Consider the following 20,018-nt stretch of genomic DNA (forward strand, 5'->3'; position numbering starts at 1 on the left):
AATTAGGGCCCTTTGGTGTGTGTCATCGTCACCACAGGATGCGGGAGCACACTGACGCCTGTCTGGGTTTGAACTGGATCAGACAGGCATTACTCTCCTGACAGGTATCTCCCTACGGAACTGTCCACAGTTTTCTTCAACATGCAGCGATCCCATGTTTTTGTGCATATAAGATCCCTGTCAATCACAGAGTTGTCCATTGATTTCTGGATTGGCTGACTAAGTTGAAACAATATGTTGATTTCCCAAGAGGTTGCTTGCTGATCAAACACTGACATGGGTGTTTTGGACGTACCAAACAGGTTTTCTTTAATGGAACAAACCATCTGAAGAATGCTGATATCCCTCACTGGATCAGTTATCTACACTTAACCCTCAACGCTTCCCATGGAGTGTGTGTGTGTGTGTGTGTGTGTGTGTGTGTGTGTGTGTGTGTGTGTGTGTGCATGGGACCCATGGCAGTGATGCCAGTAGAGAATGGCATCATGTCCCTGGCATCCCTCAGAGCCACAGAGACTACAGATTGTTGCAAGACTTGTAAACGATGTGTGAACATTAATTAAAACAAAAACAAGAAAAAATAAATCCCTCCCCCCCCCGCCCTTTTTTTTGTCTCGGTTGGCTGGGATCAGGGGGATGCATTAATGATTCAGATGTTGATATTGATGTCTGGGGCTGCCGTTTTTTTTTTTTTTTTAATCTCTGGGTTTGATGTGAGCCTGTAATCTTAATCCTGTTTGACACTGTTTTCCTGTTCCTCCTCCTGGCAGTATGCAGTCTGGCTGGTACTGTGGGTGACCTGGAATGTCTTCATCATCTGCTTCTACCTGGAAGTAGGAGACCTCTCAAAGGTAATCACGTTTTTTTTTTACATCACTCTCTGTCTCTCGCTTAATTACAAATTGTTGAATTCCACTGTGTCACACTGGTTTTTCAGTTTTTTTTTTGTTGTGTTTTATTCTTGATAGTCGGTCTACTGGAAGAAGTTTACTCTCATTTCATTCTGGAGCTAATTATATTTTGGTTGTAGATGTTTTTCTATTTTCCTCTCACTGTGCCACCAAAGTCATGATGGCAAATAAAGCTATTTGAATATATTCAGTATTGAGTATTCAAGGCTGACCCACTTGGTGTCTACCAGTTTAGCGTAACACTGTACTCTCATATTCGGTGCTGTGCAAAGTTTTTAGGCACTTGTGACAAAATTCTGTAATGTGAGGATGCTTTCAGAAATTATGACATGAATACGTTTGGCTTGTCAAATAAAAACATACAAAGTGCAGTAAACCAAAAAAACTAAAGCAAATCAATATTTGGTGTGACCTCCCTTTGTCTTCAAAACAGCACTTATTTGCCTATAGGTGCACTTGTACAGTTTGTTAAGGCTGGTAGGTCTTTTCAAGCCTTTGGCAGAACTTGCTAAAGTTCTTCAGTGGATTTAGACGGTCTTGATTCTTTCTGTGTTTTCATTTAATCCCACGAAACACTGGTTTCTGTCAGTTCTGAGCTGATGGCTTTTTCATCTGCAATCTGCAATGTGGCCTGCTACTTTGTTACTATCCTTCTTTAACTGCATATAAATGTCTCACTGGAGTACATCACTATTTTTAAAAAGAGTGTTTGAAAATATAAAATATATTACCGATTGACACAGTAATTGCTAATAAGGATAGAAAATAACGGTCTAAGATGAATGTTGTTTGAAACAACTAAATGGCCTAAAACTACAGTAGATGCAAATCTCCAAGGATCTACATTTCCCCCATCCTACTCCCCCTTTATCTCCCAACCCCTCCTTTTCACTGAAACGGCTCATTTATTCTCTTATCCGTCATCTGCTCACGTATGTAAGAAAATGTAATTAAAATGTCAAAATGTCAAATAATGTACCCAATTAAAAGGCAAACCAACCTTGTAACTTGATTATCGAATCAATCAAGCAGTTTCTATCATTACATTTTCATCATCCAAGCAGAGATAGCTACATTGCAATAAATGGGAGATAAAAAAAAAAATGTCACTGCCAAATATTTGTAGTCTTTCCACGCCGCTGGAACTGCCAGGGTCTTCAATACAAGCATGTATGGCATTCACTGCCTCTGTGACTGAAAGTATCCTTGAGTATGAGTGCTTTTTACAGAACTGGATACGACTATTGTACGAGTGGAATGGGTTGTATATCTGAAAAGGATTTATTGTAGAGCAGTGAAATTAACCTCCAAACTAGTCCTATTCAAACAACATTTTCAGATGAAAGATACTTCCTGTCGTTTTTTTTGTCTTTGAGTTTGCATTTGCCGTTGTGAAGTGAGGCTTGTGCTCTGGAGACTGAGTCAAGTGTTTGGCATTTGGAGGTGGAGAGGAGCCTCGCGAGTTTGTTGCTGGTTAACTCAGTTTCTTCTTATGTCTGGCCTGTCGTTGCTGAACAGTCTTATCGGGCCTGACAGATAACAGATGGAGCTCTCACTTTGAAGTGTCTGTTTCCTACTGACGCGTACTGGGTGTTTAAGAAAGATATTTGCTCATAAAGGGTTTGACAAAGTGCCTAGCTTGAAATATTCACTCCGAAAGCACATTGGTGTTTGCTTTTCGGTAACCAAATAGGGTGTGGTTACATTTTACATCCAATTGTAATTTCTATGTTTATTAGCTATATTGAAGGTTTTTCTAAGATCAGGTATGGATGGGTTTGCTAAAACAGGTCTCCTTACCACAAGATGGTAACGACTTCTTTGTAGGTTTGGGATCAATGACATGGTTGATGTCACAGTAGAAGCACAGTTTACTTGTAAAAACATGAGGGGATTTGATGGCATAGCACATGCAGAAACCAAGTATCCCTGACAGATCAAGGCAGTGTGATTCGAGAGAGATGTTGTGCCTCTATGTTCTTGTGAGCTCCACACGGCAAAACCTGCTGCAGGCAACCCCCCCCCCCCCCTTTATGTTTGCATAGCTTTGAATCTGTTGGTAGTCTCTCCAAACCAGCCCCATTTGGAGAGCACTGGCTTGGCAAGAACATCTGTGCTCATTTAGGTGTGTACACATGTAGTGAGAGGCTCTTCTCGACAAGATGGGGTTTTTGGAAAAAGGAGAGGATGGGAGGAGGTAAAGAGGTGCATCATGGGCAGGGGTTGGTGATTATCTCCCCCCCCCCCCCCCCCCCCCCCCCCCCCCCCCCCCCCCCCCCGTGTTGGCAGGATGAGGCTCGTCCTGCCTCCCTGGCATCGATGTGTTTATCTGCTGGCCAGGGAGTGACAGAGTGACATTGCTGTGGCACCATTAGAGGCAGCAGGCAAACAGTTCCTCCTTTCACCTCCTCCTTTCCATCGTTTCATCTCGGGGGGAGGTGGGGATGGATAGAGTCATTTATCTCCATGGCTGTCATGGACGAAACTTTCTAAAAGGGTTGGCATTCTCTTAGAGAAGAAGGTGCTTGGTGTTGCCACATATGGTAACCAGTGTACTGCCTCAAAACTAAAAGGTGTTACCAATTTCTTTTGAAATCAAAGTTTTCCCTGGAGCCCACATGAAGCCCAGAAATGTTGTTTTTTATGTCTCAGTGCCATTCCAAATGCTGCTGCTTCTGCACCCACAGAAAACAATTCTGCTTTAAATATATATATATATATATATTACCATGGAGTGGGCTTCGACTGCAAGGCCATTGAGATCCTCGACAGGCTAAAATACACTAGAGCGTCACTGATATGTCCATACTGCTGCTGACGGCACTGTCCCTGTAGCACTTGTGTAGACGGCCTTCAACATCGCGTCCATCTCTGCTGCCGACTCCATCCCCTCTCTCGACACGGTTGCCAGAAGCTTCCATCCCCTTCCTTTCCCACAGGACTCTGGCCATCTCAGCTCCCCAGAGCATCGCTGTCAGTCATATCTCTCCCAACCCCGGGAGAGGGAATGAAGGAGAGGAGAGGAGGAGAGGAGAAGACGCTGTGACACTACTGTGCCCCAGGGGAAGAAGAGAGAAAAAGAGAGAGAGAGGGAGGAAGGAGTGTGATGAGTCAACGTAGGAAGTCAGTTCCCGTGGCGCGCCGTCTTGTCATTAGATTCTTCTTCTCTCTCCCTTTTTTCTCCATGGCTGTGATTTCACTTCGTGTTCCTGTTATGCTCCGGCACTTTAATTAGGAACCGAAGTAATAGTGTATTAGTTAGCGTGATTTATTTCCCGGGCATTGCTTCCCAGCTCCGTGATTTATTAATGTGGGAGGTAATGTGTTTAACCAAGGGAGAATCCGGCAAGATCCAGCCCAGGCTCAGGCAATTAGATTTAGATCACACCCAGAAACAAATGAAGATAAATAAATGGGACAGAGTTCCCGTGTCTATTTGTCATTAAGGGATGCGTTTTGCCTACTCTTCCCAGCCCAGCCAAGCGCCCTTGTATGAGACGGCCAAAGCCATGAGACTTCACAGATTAAGTTACAATCTGGGTAGGATGCCATATTCAAATGTAACAGCTATATAGAGGATCTAAGCGAATGCTTTATGGCTCTATGCACAACTGGAATTGTGACATCTATCTGAAAGACTGTATGCATTTGTTTCAATCTCATTATCCACTTAAAAAGAAGTTCTGCCTGTAATCATTAGAGATTCTATAACCCATAACCAAGGATTTGTGAGAGGTTTTGCTGTAGGTGTAGGTGAAAATTGCCATGCAGCAGTGCAGTCTCTCTTCTTTTTTTTTCTTTTTTTTTGTCAACGCCCAAAACGATAAGGGTGCCCCGTTCAACACACTAACCACATTGGCTATGCCACCTGTCACTCCTGACACCAGCAAAAGCAGCAGAAAAAGTGGCACATTACTGCCCCCCTGCTCGGCGACCTCATCTCTGTTCCGGCGGAAACTCATTTGGAGATTGGAAGGCGGCGTGGCAGTTACCTGGGAGGTGACGGCTGGGGTGGTGGTAAGCAGGGGAGGGGAGGGGGGTGGGGGTGTGGTGGTGGTTAGGAGAGGAGGGTGGGGGTGTCGATGATGTGGCAGACAAAGTGATAGACTTTGGGAGGTGAGGGTGAGTCAAGCGGAGGCAAAGGCAGTGGCAGATCAGAGTAAATGAAAGTCCCACCACCACCACTCTGCCCCGCCACTTTATAAGCAAATAAAAAGGCAGACGGCCCGCGGGAGGAGAGCTGCCCACAAAGTGCTCCATCCAATCTGGGTGAAGACAGGCTTCGCACTGTCTCTCTCTCTCTCTCTCTCTCTCTCTCTCACTCACTCACTCACTCACACACAAACACACACACACACACACACACACACACACACAAGCACACACAGAAGCACACACAGAAGCACACACAGAAGCACACACATACATCGGTAGTGCTGTTTTTGTGATTGCTATTGCTGCTGCTGCTGCCGCTGCTGCCGCCACTGCCGCCTGCCCAGTTTAGCATGGCTTAGCCCCAGCACGACAAGAGGCAGACGCAGCAGGGCCAACAGCACGCCGCCACCACAGCTATGGGCTCCTGAGATCCAGGATGCTGCTGAACCGCCATCTGCACAAACAAACCCCGGAACACACAATGTCGTGTTAATTATTTCGCTGCCTTTCTCTTCTGTTTTCTTTGCCCCTCCAATCTTTTCCTTTTATCCCCACATTCTCTGTTCTTTCGGGTATTTTGAGGCCATTTTCCCTCTGTCTTTCGCGGCTCCTGCAGTCCCTCTAAAGTGGCTCGTGCCTGAATTTCTTCTCTCTTTTTTTCCCTCCCTCACCAATTCCATCCTCTGGTGTATGGTGCCGGGATTGCTCAAATCTCAGCGGGTCATAAGATAAACCTTTGCAACATAACACTGCCACCGGCATCGCCGCTTGCCGCTCTCTCGCCTGTGCAGACAGTGTGCTTTTACTCCTCCTCCGACGACAGTGGGGCGACAGTGGTACAGGAGGTAGAGAAGTCGTTTAGTAATCAGAAGGTTGCTAGTTCGATTCCCTGTCGAAGTGTCCTTGAGCAAGACACTGAACCCCTAATTGCTCCTGATGTGCAGTGTGCCATCAGTGTAAATGTAAAAATGTAAAATGTGTATACATTGTAACTCGCACATATGTAAGTCGCTTTGGATAAAAGCGTCTGCTAAATGACTAAATGTAAATGTAAATGTCCTCCGTGTCCAACAGGTAAACTCAGCAGAAGCAGGAGCGCTCACACACACACACACACACACACACGAACACAGAAACAGCCGAGAAAGCGACATCCCCACCCTTTGCACTTTCCCCGCCGGAACCCATCTAGCAGTCCCTCTCCAAACACCCTCTCAGTTGTGTTGTGTGTCTATCTCACTTTTCTGAGGATCGATGAGCATTAAAAATACATCCGGCCTTGGCCTCGACTCCTCCAGCAGTGCGGGCCTCCCCGTGCAGCAAAAAAGGCAAAAAGAAAAAAAAAATTGCGGATCAATTATGATAAAGTGTCAGAGCTGAAAATGATCAGGTGATTTATAGTCCATTTTAGCAGGCATGAGAGGAATTGCTGGCGCTGTCAGCCTTGAAGCAACTGAGCAGCAAGCCTGTTTTAGAGCTTAGTAAGAACTCCATTTCCCACCACACCACCCTAACCCACCTCCCATCAGCAGCCATCACTGGTAATACTCACTTCCTCATCCAGAGAGGAAAACATCTCATTGTCCCGGTGAGTGCATCAACAACTCCCTTCTACCGTCCAGTAAGACAGATTTGTTCTCCGTCATCTATACAGTAGGCTCACTCCTAATTCAGATTCTGGATCTTAGCTCTTGTGAATGCTCATTGGATTAAAACTACAGTACATGGTTTCCCCCGGCCTGTAGCATTTTCACATTCAGACCTTTTGGAAGGCTACGGTGTTTTCTTTTCTTGCCGCAAGGCATCACTTTTATATCCCAGAAGTGTTTATGAATGTTGTGCCCTTTACTGAGGCACTTAACTTAAGTAGGATTGCTGGGAAGGGGTGGTAAGAGCAAAGCACTGTCTAGAAGGCAGATAAAAGTTTGTGAATGTATTTATTTATATTCATCGCCAAAAGTATTAAACTGAAATTGTTTTCCATGTGCTTATTATTAGACAGAGCAATCAGTGTCTATTTTAGGCCCCTACTCCCAGTTTTACGACCTTTTAGAGGAAAATCCTTACATTGGATTTCCTATTATTTGAATCGACGTGGACCGCGCTTGAATAAGTCATTAAAACGACCTGAAGCCCGTTGCTATTGAGCTATTTATAGCTGTAGGCAATGAGTTGGACACAGTGACCCTCTCTGTGTGTGTCTAAGGCAGACAACAGTAAGCATATGTTAATTTGCCTAGTAGAATGACATGAAATCTCGCCTGATGAATCCCTAATACTTCGGGGGCCTTTCATTTCCTCGAGATGAGCCTATGCTTCGTGATTTCATCAAAGTTTATTCATGTCTTAACGGCACAATAACGTCTTCGATGATGCATCACTGACCATAAACCCGCTCTGATGATGTTGTTTTAGTTTTAGTGCGAGGCAAAATGCAGTCAAAGGCTTTTAAAAATCGCTCAGATAGCCGCGCTACATGTTTATGTATGCTGATCGGCTACAAACGTTGTCAGCGTTATCTACGTAATGACTTCATCCCCATTGAACCCTTGCCACTGTGCCACATCTAATGTGGACGGGGTGGATAGCGTTTGATTTAAAAAAAAAATTATTTGCAGATGAAGCGTCGACTCGCAGGCATTGAGTGTCGGCATCTAATGGGTGGTGAAGTGTGCGCAGGGGTCTGTCTGTGTCACTAGACACGACAATGAAAGTTCTCCCCCTTCTCTGCTGCGCCATTAACATTAGGGGTGACACTAATTTGACACTCTCCGAGCTTGTCGGAGAGCCTCAGTTCTCTCTCTATCGCTCATCCTCTCCTTCTCTGTCTCTCTCACACTCTGTCTCTCTCTCTCTCTCTCTTTTTCTGGATGTGAGCACATCATATGCCAACATGACTTTTCAAATGAAGTGTGTGTGTGTGTGTGTGTGTGTGTGTGTGAGAGAGGGTTTTTTTTGTGTGATGTAGACACAAGTGTGTATGTGCAGGCCTGTATATGTGTGTCAGCAAAGGAGTACGTATGTGTATGTGACTGAGTCATGACTCAAGGTGATTCAGAAACAGGGAGATTCCTATTATCTTGACTTCATCTCTGGTCAGAAATAATAATGTAACGTTATTTTTTTTATCCCCCATTTCATTAGTTTATTCTTCTTTCTCCATAGCTATTCTCAATTGGGGTGAGTCTGTTCTTTAAACATGCTCTCTCATTCTTCTCAAAAGTTACAGCTGTCAGTCATCTCACCACAGGAGGGCTTTTGCATGTCTCTCCCTGGGCTGGCTTCTGCGAGAGAGCGTCTCATGCCCCACGACGCTCGTCGACCATAGAAATAAATAGACAAAACACGCGCACACAATCTCTCGTTCAAAAACCAACACATCTGGCGTCACGTCAGTGCTCGTTATTTTTCTTTCTGTCTAGCAACCGTTTGCGACTTGTAATTAGACAAAGGAGTGGTTTGGGCGTTTTTATTTCAGTGAGTGTAGACTCAAAGGACACCTTCTTTGGTGAATGCACTGGATGAACCTGCAACAGCCCGGAGCCACTGGGAGCTGATCCAGTAAACAGCGGGGAGTCCTCTGTGTGCTTGTCCTCTGTGTGCTATATGTGCGTGTGCGTGTGTGTGTGCGTGTGTGTGTGTGCGTGTGTCTGTGTGTGTGTGTGTGTGTGTGTCTGTGTGTGTGTGTGTGTGTGTGTGTGTGTGTGTGTGTGTGTGTGCGTGTGTCTGTGTGTGTGTGTGTGTGTGTGTGTGTGTGTGTGTGCATGTCTGTGTGTGTGAGTGTGCGTGTGTCTGTGTCTGTGTGTGTGTGTGCTTGTGCATAGAGCAATACTAGTGTGTTTCTCTTTTCTGTCCTTCCTGAGGGAATCCATTGCACTACTGAAAGAAGACAGAGAAATTGAACGTAAAAACGTGAAAGATTAAACGTGGATGATGATGCCTTGAATAAGGGCATGCTTTGCCATGGAGAATGAGTGGCAGTGTGTCCGTGGAGGCGTGATTGACAGGGCCTGACCAGCAGGGTCAAATGCAGAGAAAGTTGTAATTTCTCAGCCACACCGTGTCCACAGAGAATATAGATGTGTCAGCACTTGCCAAACAGTGTCCGTGAGTGTGAGTGTGTGTGTGTGTGTGTGTGTGTGTGTGTGTGTGTGTGTGTCTGCGCGCGCGTGTGTGTGTGTGTGTGTGTGTGTGTGTGTGTACATGTGTGTGTGTGTGTCTGCACAGTACTAGTGACAGGAGTCCAGAATTCAGCCCGGAAGGTGAAGGAACCAGAGATCAGTGCCTCCACCCTTACTTACTAGAATACTGACAGCTCTGTGGGACCTGGCTACCACTAGGGACATGGAACAGCCTGGAAGAGAAGACCGTGCTCTGAATGTATCCCATACAGCTGCATGAGTCCCATTCCATTGAAGGAATAGGAGGCCATGCACGCAGTCATCTTGTGTGATTAAATGCACACACAGGTCATTCTGCAACTAAAGGAAAAGACAAAAATGCACACGATCTGCAAAGCCGCCGACAGTAGGTTGGTGAATGGAGAAAAGGAGGACGGTCGAGCCAGGCTGAATCGGTGACCTTTTGCTTGAGCGGCGAAATGGGATTTTGAAGCGATATTGTCTTTAACCGTCGCTCTGAGCCGCAGAGATAAAGACCTCAAAGCGGCTCCTCTTCAACCCCTTCAAACCGCCGTTTTTCTATCGGGGCAATGAAAAGCCTGAGGAATATGCATTAACCTCCTCCGAAGGGTTCACCTGCATCACAGCGCGGGAGGCAGGGGTCTACTGCGGAATGTATCAGGGCTATTTTCTGTGTCACAGCATGTTTTTTTTGTTCGCTCGTCTTCCGCACAACGTTGGCACCGGCAACGTCTCGAGATGAAAACGAGCCGCGCCACCTGTTCGCAGCTGCGTTTTGACCCTCCTCCGGTATGCTCCTGACACGGGGAGGAGACGCTGAGGCAGGAGGTGCTTGTTTAATTTGCGAGGATTGAAAAAACATGACAGGCAGAGGTGCCACCTCTAACAGAAGCTCATTCTCGCGTCGCGTTGGACCCCTTTCGTTCAGGTCACTCATATCACAGACCCTTTTGAGGGGAAATGAAATGAAATACTAATACAGACACCTGAAGATTATTATATCGAGCTTATGTAGATCAATTGCTAGTTTCGAAATAGAGTCCATGTCATTTTTGAGGTCATGGTGCACGTGGAAAGTATATCTGGTTATTTCACTGAGCACATACACAGGCCGTAGCCTCTATTTGGCAGTAAAATCCACATTCATTTGCTAAATGAGCTTTTGTTAACAGTGTGTGCCTGGTGGAAGTTGGAGAATTTTATAAAGACTAAACAGAAACGGCATTTCATATTTTAAACACGTTTTGGTGAATGGTGAATTAATTAAAAGCTGATACGTTAGAATAAATGCTGTTTGTCAAATCACTCATAACAAAGTTCTCCAGGCAAAAAGACAGTATGTGGAGACTAGGTCTGACCAAGCACATACGTAGATTGTGTGGTTCTGATCCTTAATGGAGATTATGACATACCTGTGTTAGGGTGGCCATCAAGTACAGAACTGTGAAGTGAGTAAACCCTGTTGCCGTAAAAGATCTGATCACTGATGGACGCCAGCACACACTGGGTTTCAGTCTCCTTGCTAATATGCCTGCTTCCTGTGTCGCAGAGGGGAAGGTTTAACTTCAGTGTTGGATGGTACATCTCACAATGTAGCTTACACTTGCTTCATGTCAACATGAGAAAACGTTTCCTTTGCTTGATTAAGTGAGGCTTAATCACTTTCTCCAGCTGTTTATCCAGATTATCTTTGACGCTTACACTGAGAACTCCAGTTACACTTCATGTTTCCCCTGATGGTCTGAAGAACTTCTATTGTGAGCCTGACATGGCAGATTTTTGCTAATTTTTCATATCCTGCTATGACCGTTTTTTATCTCTAATTGTCTTTTGTTAAGGGTAAATGTTGTTCTCTTGTAACACAACGTTGTGCTGCTGTGGTGCCTCTAATTTTTATTATTTTTAAGAGCAACACTTTCAGACATGATTATTTTCTGCTAATGTCGTAGGGTTTATTTGTTTCATTAATATTATGTTTTGCTCCAGGGATCCTCAGTACTTGCTGTGCTCTCAACCCCCCCACCCCCCTTCCCAAACAAATACATTGTCCTTGCATAGTAGTATAGTTTCACAGGGAGATGCATAGAGGTCTACAGGAACAGTGCATTGTGTTTTGCCTGTACGTTTGCCTTCCAGCAGGCAGTGTCATTAAATAATAATAATATAGTGATGGTTATTTGTCACAGCTCATCAGTTCCATCTGCTCATCATTACACGTTTGCTATGGTGATCACTCAGAAGAGCCGCATTACAAAAGCGAAACGCACTCAGAGGAACGTGGTAAAAAACGTAACCAGAATGCATCTTTGAGATTGTGTGTGTGTGTGTGTGTGTGTTTGTGTGTGAGAGAGAGATAGAGAGAGAGAGAGAGAGAGAAAGAAAGAAAGAAAGAAAGGGAGTGATAAAACATCTGGTTTTAAAGAAATGTATTCCACATACTTGGGTAGAGAATATCGTCCCAGGCCCACCTCTTTCACCCTCTCCCTGTGTTCATCTCCTCCCTCTTTCCTTTCTCTTTGCACCCTCTTTCCCTTCTTTTCTTTTACGTCCATACCTATCAGACATCTCTCTCCCTCTCTCTCTTCCTCCTCCTCCTCCTCCTCCTCCTCCTCCTGAGTCCTCCCTGATTCCTTCTCCACACAGGACCAATTAGATTCTGTAGAAACACCAGGGCTCACTCGAAAGGTCAGGCTTTATTGCTAATTGCTATGACAAAAAAATTGCTGTTTTCTCAGTCACCAAAGGGAAGTTGCCATCAAATATTAAAATGACTTTTAATTAAATGTTAATTCCATTGCCAGTGAATCAGGTCAGATAACAAGGCATGCTGCTGCAGGCACTGCAGATGAGATTGAAACGGAGAGTTTTTTTTTTGTTTCTGGATTTCTTTTTTGTTCACCGCGCTTTCACGCAAAGTCAACACACATCGTTCACATATTTCTCTGTCGAAAGTCCTCCACTTTCCTTCAGTATGATTACTTAATGTGCATCTTCATTTGCCCAGAATGCATCAAATAAATCTTAATATGGATTAAAGGGGACCTTAACTGGAATACAGACACATACTTGAGATTTCTTGATTTTGTTGGTATGTTGTAGCCAACCCCTTCATTATTCTTGAGTCTAAGGCATCCAGCACAAATATACTTTGCGTTAAAATGTCCCTGAAAATACAAACCATTTTGGTTTCCTACTGTCTCCCACCAAGATGTACAAAACTACTGTTACAGGGGCACAATCATTTGTTCCATTTGTCTTTGAGGATACATTTTGAGAATACGCATCGTTTGGCCTTGTGCACTGGGAAGGCTCAAGGATCATATACAACTATTTCTATCATTTCTACCATGATCATGACGTGTCACCATTGTAGCTTTGTTTTCGATGCATCCGGGCAAACAAAGCAAAAATGGAGGAAAGGAGTTTAAGGAGTACATTTCTTTTCACAAGCCAGAAAAATATTTAGATGGGTAACCTGATCCGTTCATTCATTCATTCATTCATTCATCCAGCACATTATGACACATAACATGACATCTCACACTGGTGATCTGGTAATCCCACTCAATACTGTTTAAGCTTTCAACTGCCCTAGATATTTTTTGACAACACAGTTTAATTTTTTTTAAATTGTATGGCTTGACCTTATCACGATCATTTATTTTGGTTCATATTGTGTCTCAACACGCTATCACAGTTTGTGTACTAGACCAAATATACACATATTTGCTGGTAAACCAATACTACTTCACTAGTGTGACTTTTCCCATGTCAGACATTGCTTCATATTTCCTGTCAGACATACTCAGGCCAAGATTGGTCCTTTTCAAACCATTCTCTAATCTCAGCCCATTTCTAGTTTAACAGAAATTGAAAATGTGATATTTTTTTTTTCCTCAGAGAAAAGCTTAAGTTAGTCAGAGGTCTATGATACAAATCCAATCTAAACCAGCTGGGTTGCCATGGGAAATGTATTGAGTCAGGAGATGGTTATTGTTGAAGCTGAACTCTGTGACCTTAAGTTTCACTGTGAGTGGGCTTGCTTCATAAAGACGCCTTATAAGGCTCCCATTAGCCTTACATTGTACTGAAGATGTACCTCTAGTAAATGAAGCACATAATACACAACTTGATTGTCATATGTAATGTAACTATCAATATATCTTCTATATTCATAGAATCACATATGTTTTACTTAATTAGTGTTTTAAGTCACTGTAGCTACTACAGTGTCATCCCCATAATAATACCCATGAATAATAATGAAATCCCAGGCTTTACAGCAGTCATTGGCATTACAGGCACTTGCACTTGCACAGGCACTGATGTAATGACTGCATTTCAAAGCTCCTTCTCACATATTCAAAGATGTACACAGCACAGTGTAACAGATATAGGCTCAAGGTCTGCGACCTGCGACCACTGTTTTATAACAGTGTAGACTAGGGATGGGCATAATTAATCGACGATCGATTAATTGATCATTAAGAATTTCCTCGATGAAATTATTTTTTCATCGATTAAAACTAATGCATGTTCTGTTGCGTAGTGTGCGTGTAATTTATTTATTTTAGGGCTGTCAAAGTTAACGCGTTATTCTATGAGATTATTGTGGCGGAGATTAATGCAATCAAATATTTGAACGCAGTTAACGCAACTTTGTTTACTTCCGGTGCGCGTTGACCCGTGGCACGAAACCGCCCCTTGTCTGCAGTCAGTTAGATAGAAGAGACCGAGACGGTAGTTGAAGATGGAGAGAGCTGAGGGATTGTTGGGCGGAAAGTTTCTGTTTAAGAGGCAAAATGACAGAACAATCGACAAAACTAAAGTTGTATGTAGCATTTGTCAAGCTGAATGTAGCTATCACAGAAGCAGCTCGTGTTTAAGTTATCACCTTAATGCAAAGCACCCGACAGAAAGCAGTCCCAGGTTAGATGGTCGCCAACCCACACTCCACGACTTCTCTAGGAAATTAACTAGACCAGTCCGTGAAAAGGTTACCAACGCTGTAGCAGTTTAGGTTGCGGGTGACTGTCGGCCCATCAACATAGTTGAAGACGGTGGGCTGACTGAGGTGATTCGAATTGCTTCAGGGGACAATTCTTACGATTTACCGTCGAGGGGCACCATTGTGTCTCGCATACATTCCTTGGCTGATGGCGAGAGAGCACGAACAAAATACAATTAAACAACAGTGTCTAAAATAATGAATGAAGTGATTACTCGTTAATTTATAAGATTTAGTCTTTAGAAGAAAACAAACTTTTAATCACGATGAATCTAGATGAATGAATTTCAAAATGTGAGATTAATTAGTTAGAGAGAAAAAAAAACGAAGGTCAGTTGTGTTTATGAGCACCGGCTTCTAGCTGTCGGCTCCGCTGCTTAAGAGTACAGCAGCGCATATTTTTCAAGTGTAACCATTGAACGGATCCCGTTTAACTGCCACAAGAGTTGTCCATCTTGTAAGTTTAACTGCCACAAGAGTTGTTCATCTTGTAATAAATATCTCAATGAGGAAACACGCTGTGTTTTTTCTATTTTCACTGCATTTTAATATAGCCTATAAATAGTGAATTTTAATATAAAAATATTAATGATTAATCGAAAATCGATCGTTAATTCTCCCGACGATCGATTAAGACAATTTAATCGAATGCCCATCCCTAGTGTAGACTATCATGTACTTTTTTCTACCTGTTTGTTCTTACCTGTATGTGGCACTTTTGGATCAATGTTTTTTAGTGAAATGTATAAAAATGTCAGGGCATGTCAGACTACCTCAGAAGTGCTTGACAGGCCTTAGACTCCAGGGTTATTAACCACCAAAGACAACTTAGTGTTCATGTTATAAATAGTGGAGCGTTTTCACATTGGAGTGGAGCGCGTTCACACTTTAAATAGTAAGGTGCTTTTCAGCAATGCAATAGTTGTCTTTGCTGTATTTCATCTGAGCATATTTGATCACTTTGTTTAGCTCCTGAAGAAGTAGTGAATTCTGTGTCTGCTGTGTACACTGTCTTCGCATGGAGAAACTGTTTGTATCTATAGAGAATTAGGGCTTTCCCCGACGGCTGGCAATTATTACTATAACAACATCAATAATAACAATAACAAACACCAAAAACATGATTATATTTATAAAGTTTGCCTCAAACAAATGAATTAAAATATGAATGCATACACGATCATACAGCAAAGCTGTATGTGGTTTAAGTGTCTTGTGTTACTAAGTGAGGCTTGGTTTGTGCTGTGTGTGTGATTATGACTTCTATCTAATGTGCTGATATTATTTTTATTATGACTGAAATATGTTTTATTTAGACATACAAAGTGTATGCTCAACAAAAGCTTTTAGAAGCATTTATAAAAACAGCACTGGTTCTATGGTGAAAGAACACAAGAGTATAGCCTCAACAAATATAATAATCACCTGAGTAATCATTTAAATTGATTGGGTTTTTGGTAGTTCTTTCCAATTGTTGTTTTTTTGGGGGTTTTATTCTTTTGTCAGTCAGACTTGAATGTTGTTCAGAAGACGTTGTATGCTAGCCTCCCCTTTGCCTAGAAGCCACAGACTATGCTGAGGCTGACTACTGTGTTTAGACTTCAGGTTGGCTTCGAGAGGAGAGTCCAGAACTCATCAGGCCCTCAGCTGGAGTGGGCTGCACTGGCCGATATTATCTTCCCAGTTTGTGATCGATTTTTCTGTCTTTCGAAATCTAGGTCACCCTGAAATAGCCATCAGTAGTGTCCGTGTCTGACACGGTCCGTCAAAGTGAAACGTGTCACCGACCATTTCACAGTAGGCTCACCGGAAATGGGTTCTTTAGTGAGAGGCACAGGCCAGAACACCCCCCCCAAGCTAATCATTAGAGATTCAGAGGGTCAGGTACTGGCCAAGGACTTTTCATGTGGTGTTATTTATATAATTTTTTTAACCTTTTTTTTTCTTCTAATGTGCATGGTTGAATCAGAGCTAGTCTACAGTTTGGGGTCACAGATATTGGCCTGTGCATGACGGGGAGTACAAAGGAGTCATTTATCATTGTACCATTTTTATCCAACAAAAAAAAGTGATAAAATTTTCTGCCATGTCATAAAAAGGCAAAAAAAAAAAAAATCCATCCTGAGATACCATCTCTTCATTTAAAAAAGTGAACTGCTTCTGAGTCACTGCTTGAAATCCCTTCCCTTTCACTAAACGCTCCTCTTGCTCTCCCATGGAGATACAATCAAGAAAAAATGTTTCACTTTTTGCTTTTTTCTAATTTCCCGCCTGGTAGCTGTTTCAGCTGTTTCCCTCACTTTCACAAAGGTTCATTTAGGTTTGTCTCAGATGGCACTGGGTCCCCGGTTCATTCACCCCAGTATCGAGGCCCCTGTGAAAGAATGTGGGTGTAATGATGGCAAACTCTCCCCTCTGGTGTGAGAGGAGTCTCTGGGGGCCAGACGTTTATAATTAGCTTGAAATAGCAATGTAGCAACCATGAGGGTGTGTGTATGTGGGTTGGCTTTTTGCAGTCAGTTTTTACTCCAGCTATTGTTGGTGCTGGAGTGCTGATGAAGGTCAAGGTTGAGAGGTGGATGAGTGCTCTTTTGTGCTTCTTTTGTCGTGTGTGTGTGTGTGTTGGGGGGGGGGGTTGTGGGGGGGAGTCTTTGTGGGGTCTTTTGCCTGCGTGCATCATTTTGATAATGCAGGACCTGGTTGTAAACAGGCTGGTTGGTGAAGCCATAAAGCAGGTGTCACATATTAAAGAAGGCCTTTTGTGTTTTACATGAAGCCAAGCAACTTGCAATTCCCTGTTTCCTTTTATTCTTTATTCTCCCTCATTGTTTCTCTCTGTCTATCTCCCTTTTTAATATGGTATGTGCTATACAGCCAGGCTTTAATTTGCACCTGTATTTCAATTAACTGTTAATTTCCCTTGTTCCTCACATCTTGTTTATGTCTTTTGTATCTCTATCTTTATGACATGGGGGAAAAGAGAGGTAGAGAGAGAGAGAAGTTTCTGTCCCCCCCCCCCCCCCCCCCCCCCCCCCTTCTGGATGATTGTCTCGCGCCCCTAATGGTGTGTGTATTTTAGGCTGCCCTTCCCTCTGTCAGTGACCTCTGAGCAGGTGAGGTCAGCAAGCTGACAGCCCGTAAGGATTAGCCGTCTGGGGCCTCGCACCTGCGCCTCTAACACTCCCACCCCCACCCCCACCCCCACCACCATCTGACACCTACACGGAGCCCAGTGCTCCACCCCCCCCCCCCCCCCAGGCTGTGCCTGTAATTGCCCTTCTGACAGGAATGACTCCCAAGCCCAATCAGGGCTTCATAATGGGTTGCAGTGCTATGGTGCTATGGCTGGCCATATGGAGCGCTTGGGTCTAATCACTTTCATGTCCAGTCAAGGACTCAAGTACAGTTCCAGGCCCACTACGCACAGCTCAGAAGTACATTCAGTTCACTTAAAATCCTGGTGTTGTGGTCACGCAGTGGCGGTAATCTACAAAGTAGTGCCTCTCAAAAGGAATGCTAGCAACCAGGCTAACTACAGCAGCTTGTAGCTTTTCAGCTAATATGCCCATTTTGTTTTCCCAAGCTTGCATGAGGGAAAACAGGGGAAAAAATTGTTACATTTTGTAATATTTACTTAATAGGTGCTGAGGAGATGCATTTATTCATATTCGTATGCCCTAATACAACTGCACTTATTGTTTTAGCATTACTAGCCCGTTCTACCAGTTAAGTTAATGAACCATTGCAGCAGGAGAGATAATAACTGAATTATGCAGCCCACATGTTATCTGGGCAGTGATTCTCATTGTAGCCGCTTCTGACAATATATTTTGTAATTGAATAAATCAACCACTTTGATTCAATCCACAGCCACAAATGTGGTCTTTATAGGACAGGGATACTATACAGGGACAGGGACAGCCTATACAGTAGCGTACTTGTGTCACCCCATTACTGTGAGGTTATTTAAGGAGATGCTTGCTGTTTGTGTTTGGACTAAAACATGAGCTTATGCAAGTGAGCTGAAAGCCATTGTCTCATCGCGCAAACAAATCCATTTCTCTTTGTATTATGTGTAAATGAGAAAACAGGTCCGCGGACACAAATGTGTCACCGATTAGCATAACCTCCTCATTGCGTGTATGTGTGGGTGTGTGTGTATGTGTACACGTTTGTGCATGAGTCTGTGTGTATGTTTGTGTGTGTGTATATGTGTGTGTGTATATGTGTCTTTGTGTGCATCTCATCAGCCAGTCCCCCCTGCACACAGACAGGGAAGAGAGCAGAAAAGAAAATTAAAAAGAGGAAAATAACACCGATTCCCAAGGAGTCCCAATAATGGGGCCTTTGGAAATGAAGTGGCTAATGAAGAGAAACTGTAATTCAGGTGCGCACAGCATATCATGTGCAAATGAGCTGGGTGCTGTGACATGCTCCCCGCTCCCTACTCCACCCGGCTCCATCCGCAATGCCGCACATCCATCACGGACTGATTACCACAGAAAAATGCCACAGCAGCCCCCCGAATGACAAATATCTTTCACTTGTTAAATGGACGGATGGGTGTGGGACAGAAACAAAGCCTGTGTTTGCATGATTTGTGCCATAATCATGTTTTTGTGTACTGACTTGTAAGGCACTCGAGTGGCGATGGAGTTGCCGTCTAATCCATTATAGTGGAAGCATCACTGTAGACTCCAAACAGGTGTCATGTGCCCCCCTGGTATGTGTAACGGGGTATGGGGTTTGTGTAGGTAAAATTGCTCTAGATTAAGAGACCTACATTATTCTTTCTCAAGGTGTGATCAATGGGTTCTCAATGGGTGCCTTTGTGTCATCTGTGTTGTAGGTAGTTGGTTGTGTGTGTTATTTCTGCTGTACTTCTGGGGTTTAAGTTCCTGTACCTTACAAGTACATGCGATGCTCGAATGTGTAACGCAGATGGAGTTGCAATGGCAGGTTGTGGTTCTGACATAATTTCAGTAGTCAGTATGATGCCTTGGATAAAATCATCTAAGATGATCTAAGATTATTTTCATCAACAGTCAACACAAAGAAGGTTTTTAAATGATGAATATATCTAACTGCGTACAAATGAATGCATTCTGTAAAGAAATTGAAACAGGCCAATTTCTAAAAATCCTATACATATTTCCCATCTGCTTGATACCTATTCTTATTCCTGTGCCTACAGTTGCAGGTTGCAGGTTAGAGATTTATGATCCAGGACACGTCATTTCACATGGTCAACTCCCACGGCTGTCACCTGCCCATAGTAAACCCCCAGTGGCCTCCAACTTTGTGCTTAAGACTCTCTTTGAATGTGTAACGGCGTCGGGCGGAGGAAATCACTCCGCCCTGACAGCTTAGTTAATGCCACGGCGATGAAGTGGGTTGCTCGGCGACCGTCTCCGATATCTCACTTCATCCCGTGTTTGCTGACCATAGACTTCGGGAACGCACGGCCCTGACGCCCGTAGATTATTTCTCAGCCTCCACCTCCCCCTGTGACAGATAAACAGGAGAACAGATGGAAATAAAATTCAAAAGGAAAGAGTGTGTCTAATCCCCCATCTCTTTAAATCACACGGGGCTGACATGGGCTTTTCTCAGCTCTCTATCCCTGTCTCTCTCTCGCTCCCTCTCTGTCTCTCTCTCTCTCACTCTTATTCACTCACTCGCTTGCGCCATCTCTGTCTCACTCTCTCTGTGTTTGAAAATTATGATTATGTCCCGATTTTTTCTATTTTCTATTATATTCTAGATCACCGGGGGATAAAGATCCTGGTTTCTGACTTGCTT

General features: G+C 43.7%; 1 protein-coding gene across 1 annotated transcript in view; it reads left to right on the plus strand.

The window, feature by feature from the left end:
* nkain2 (sodium/potassium transporting ATPase interacting 2) overlaps positions 1-20,018 on the plus strand; it is an 85,475-nt gene that overhangs the window by 3,590 nt on the left and 61,867 nt on the right. Inside the window, exon 2 of the mRNA XM_031581240.2 lies at positions 771-851. Within this exon, the coding sequence (XP_031437100.2) occupies positions 771-851 (81 nt within the window). The remainder of the gene's footprint in view (positions 1-770; positions 852-20,018) is intronic.

Source organism: Clupea harengus, chromosome 15, assembly GCF_900700415.2.
Source record: "Clupea harengus chromosome 15, Ch_v2.0.2, whole genome shotgun sequence".
Lineage (NCBI taxonomy): Eukaryota > Metazoa > Chordata > Actinopteri > Clupeiformes > Clupeidae > Clupea > Clupea harengus.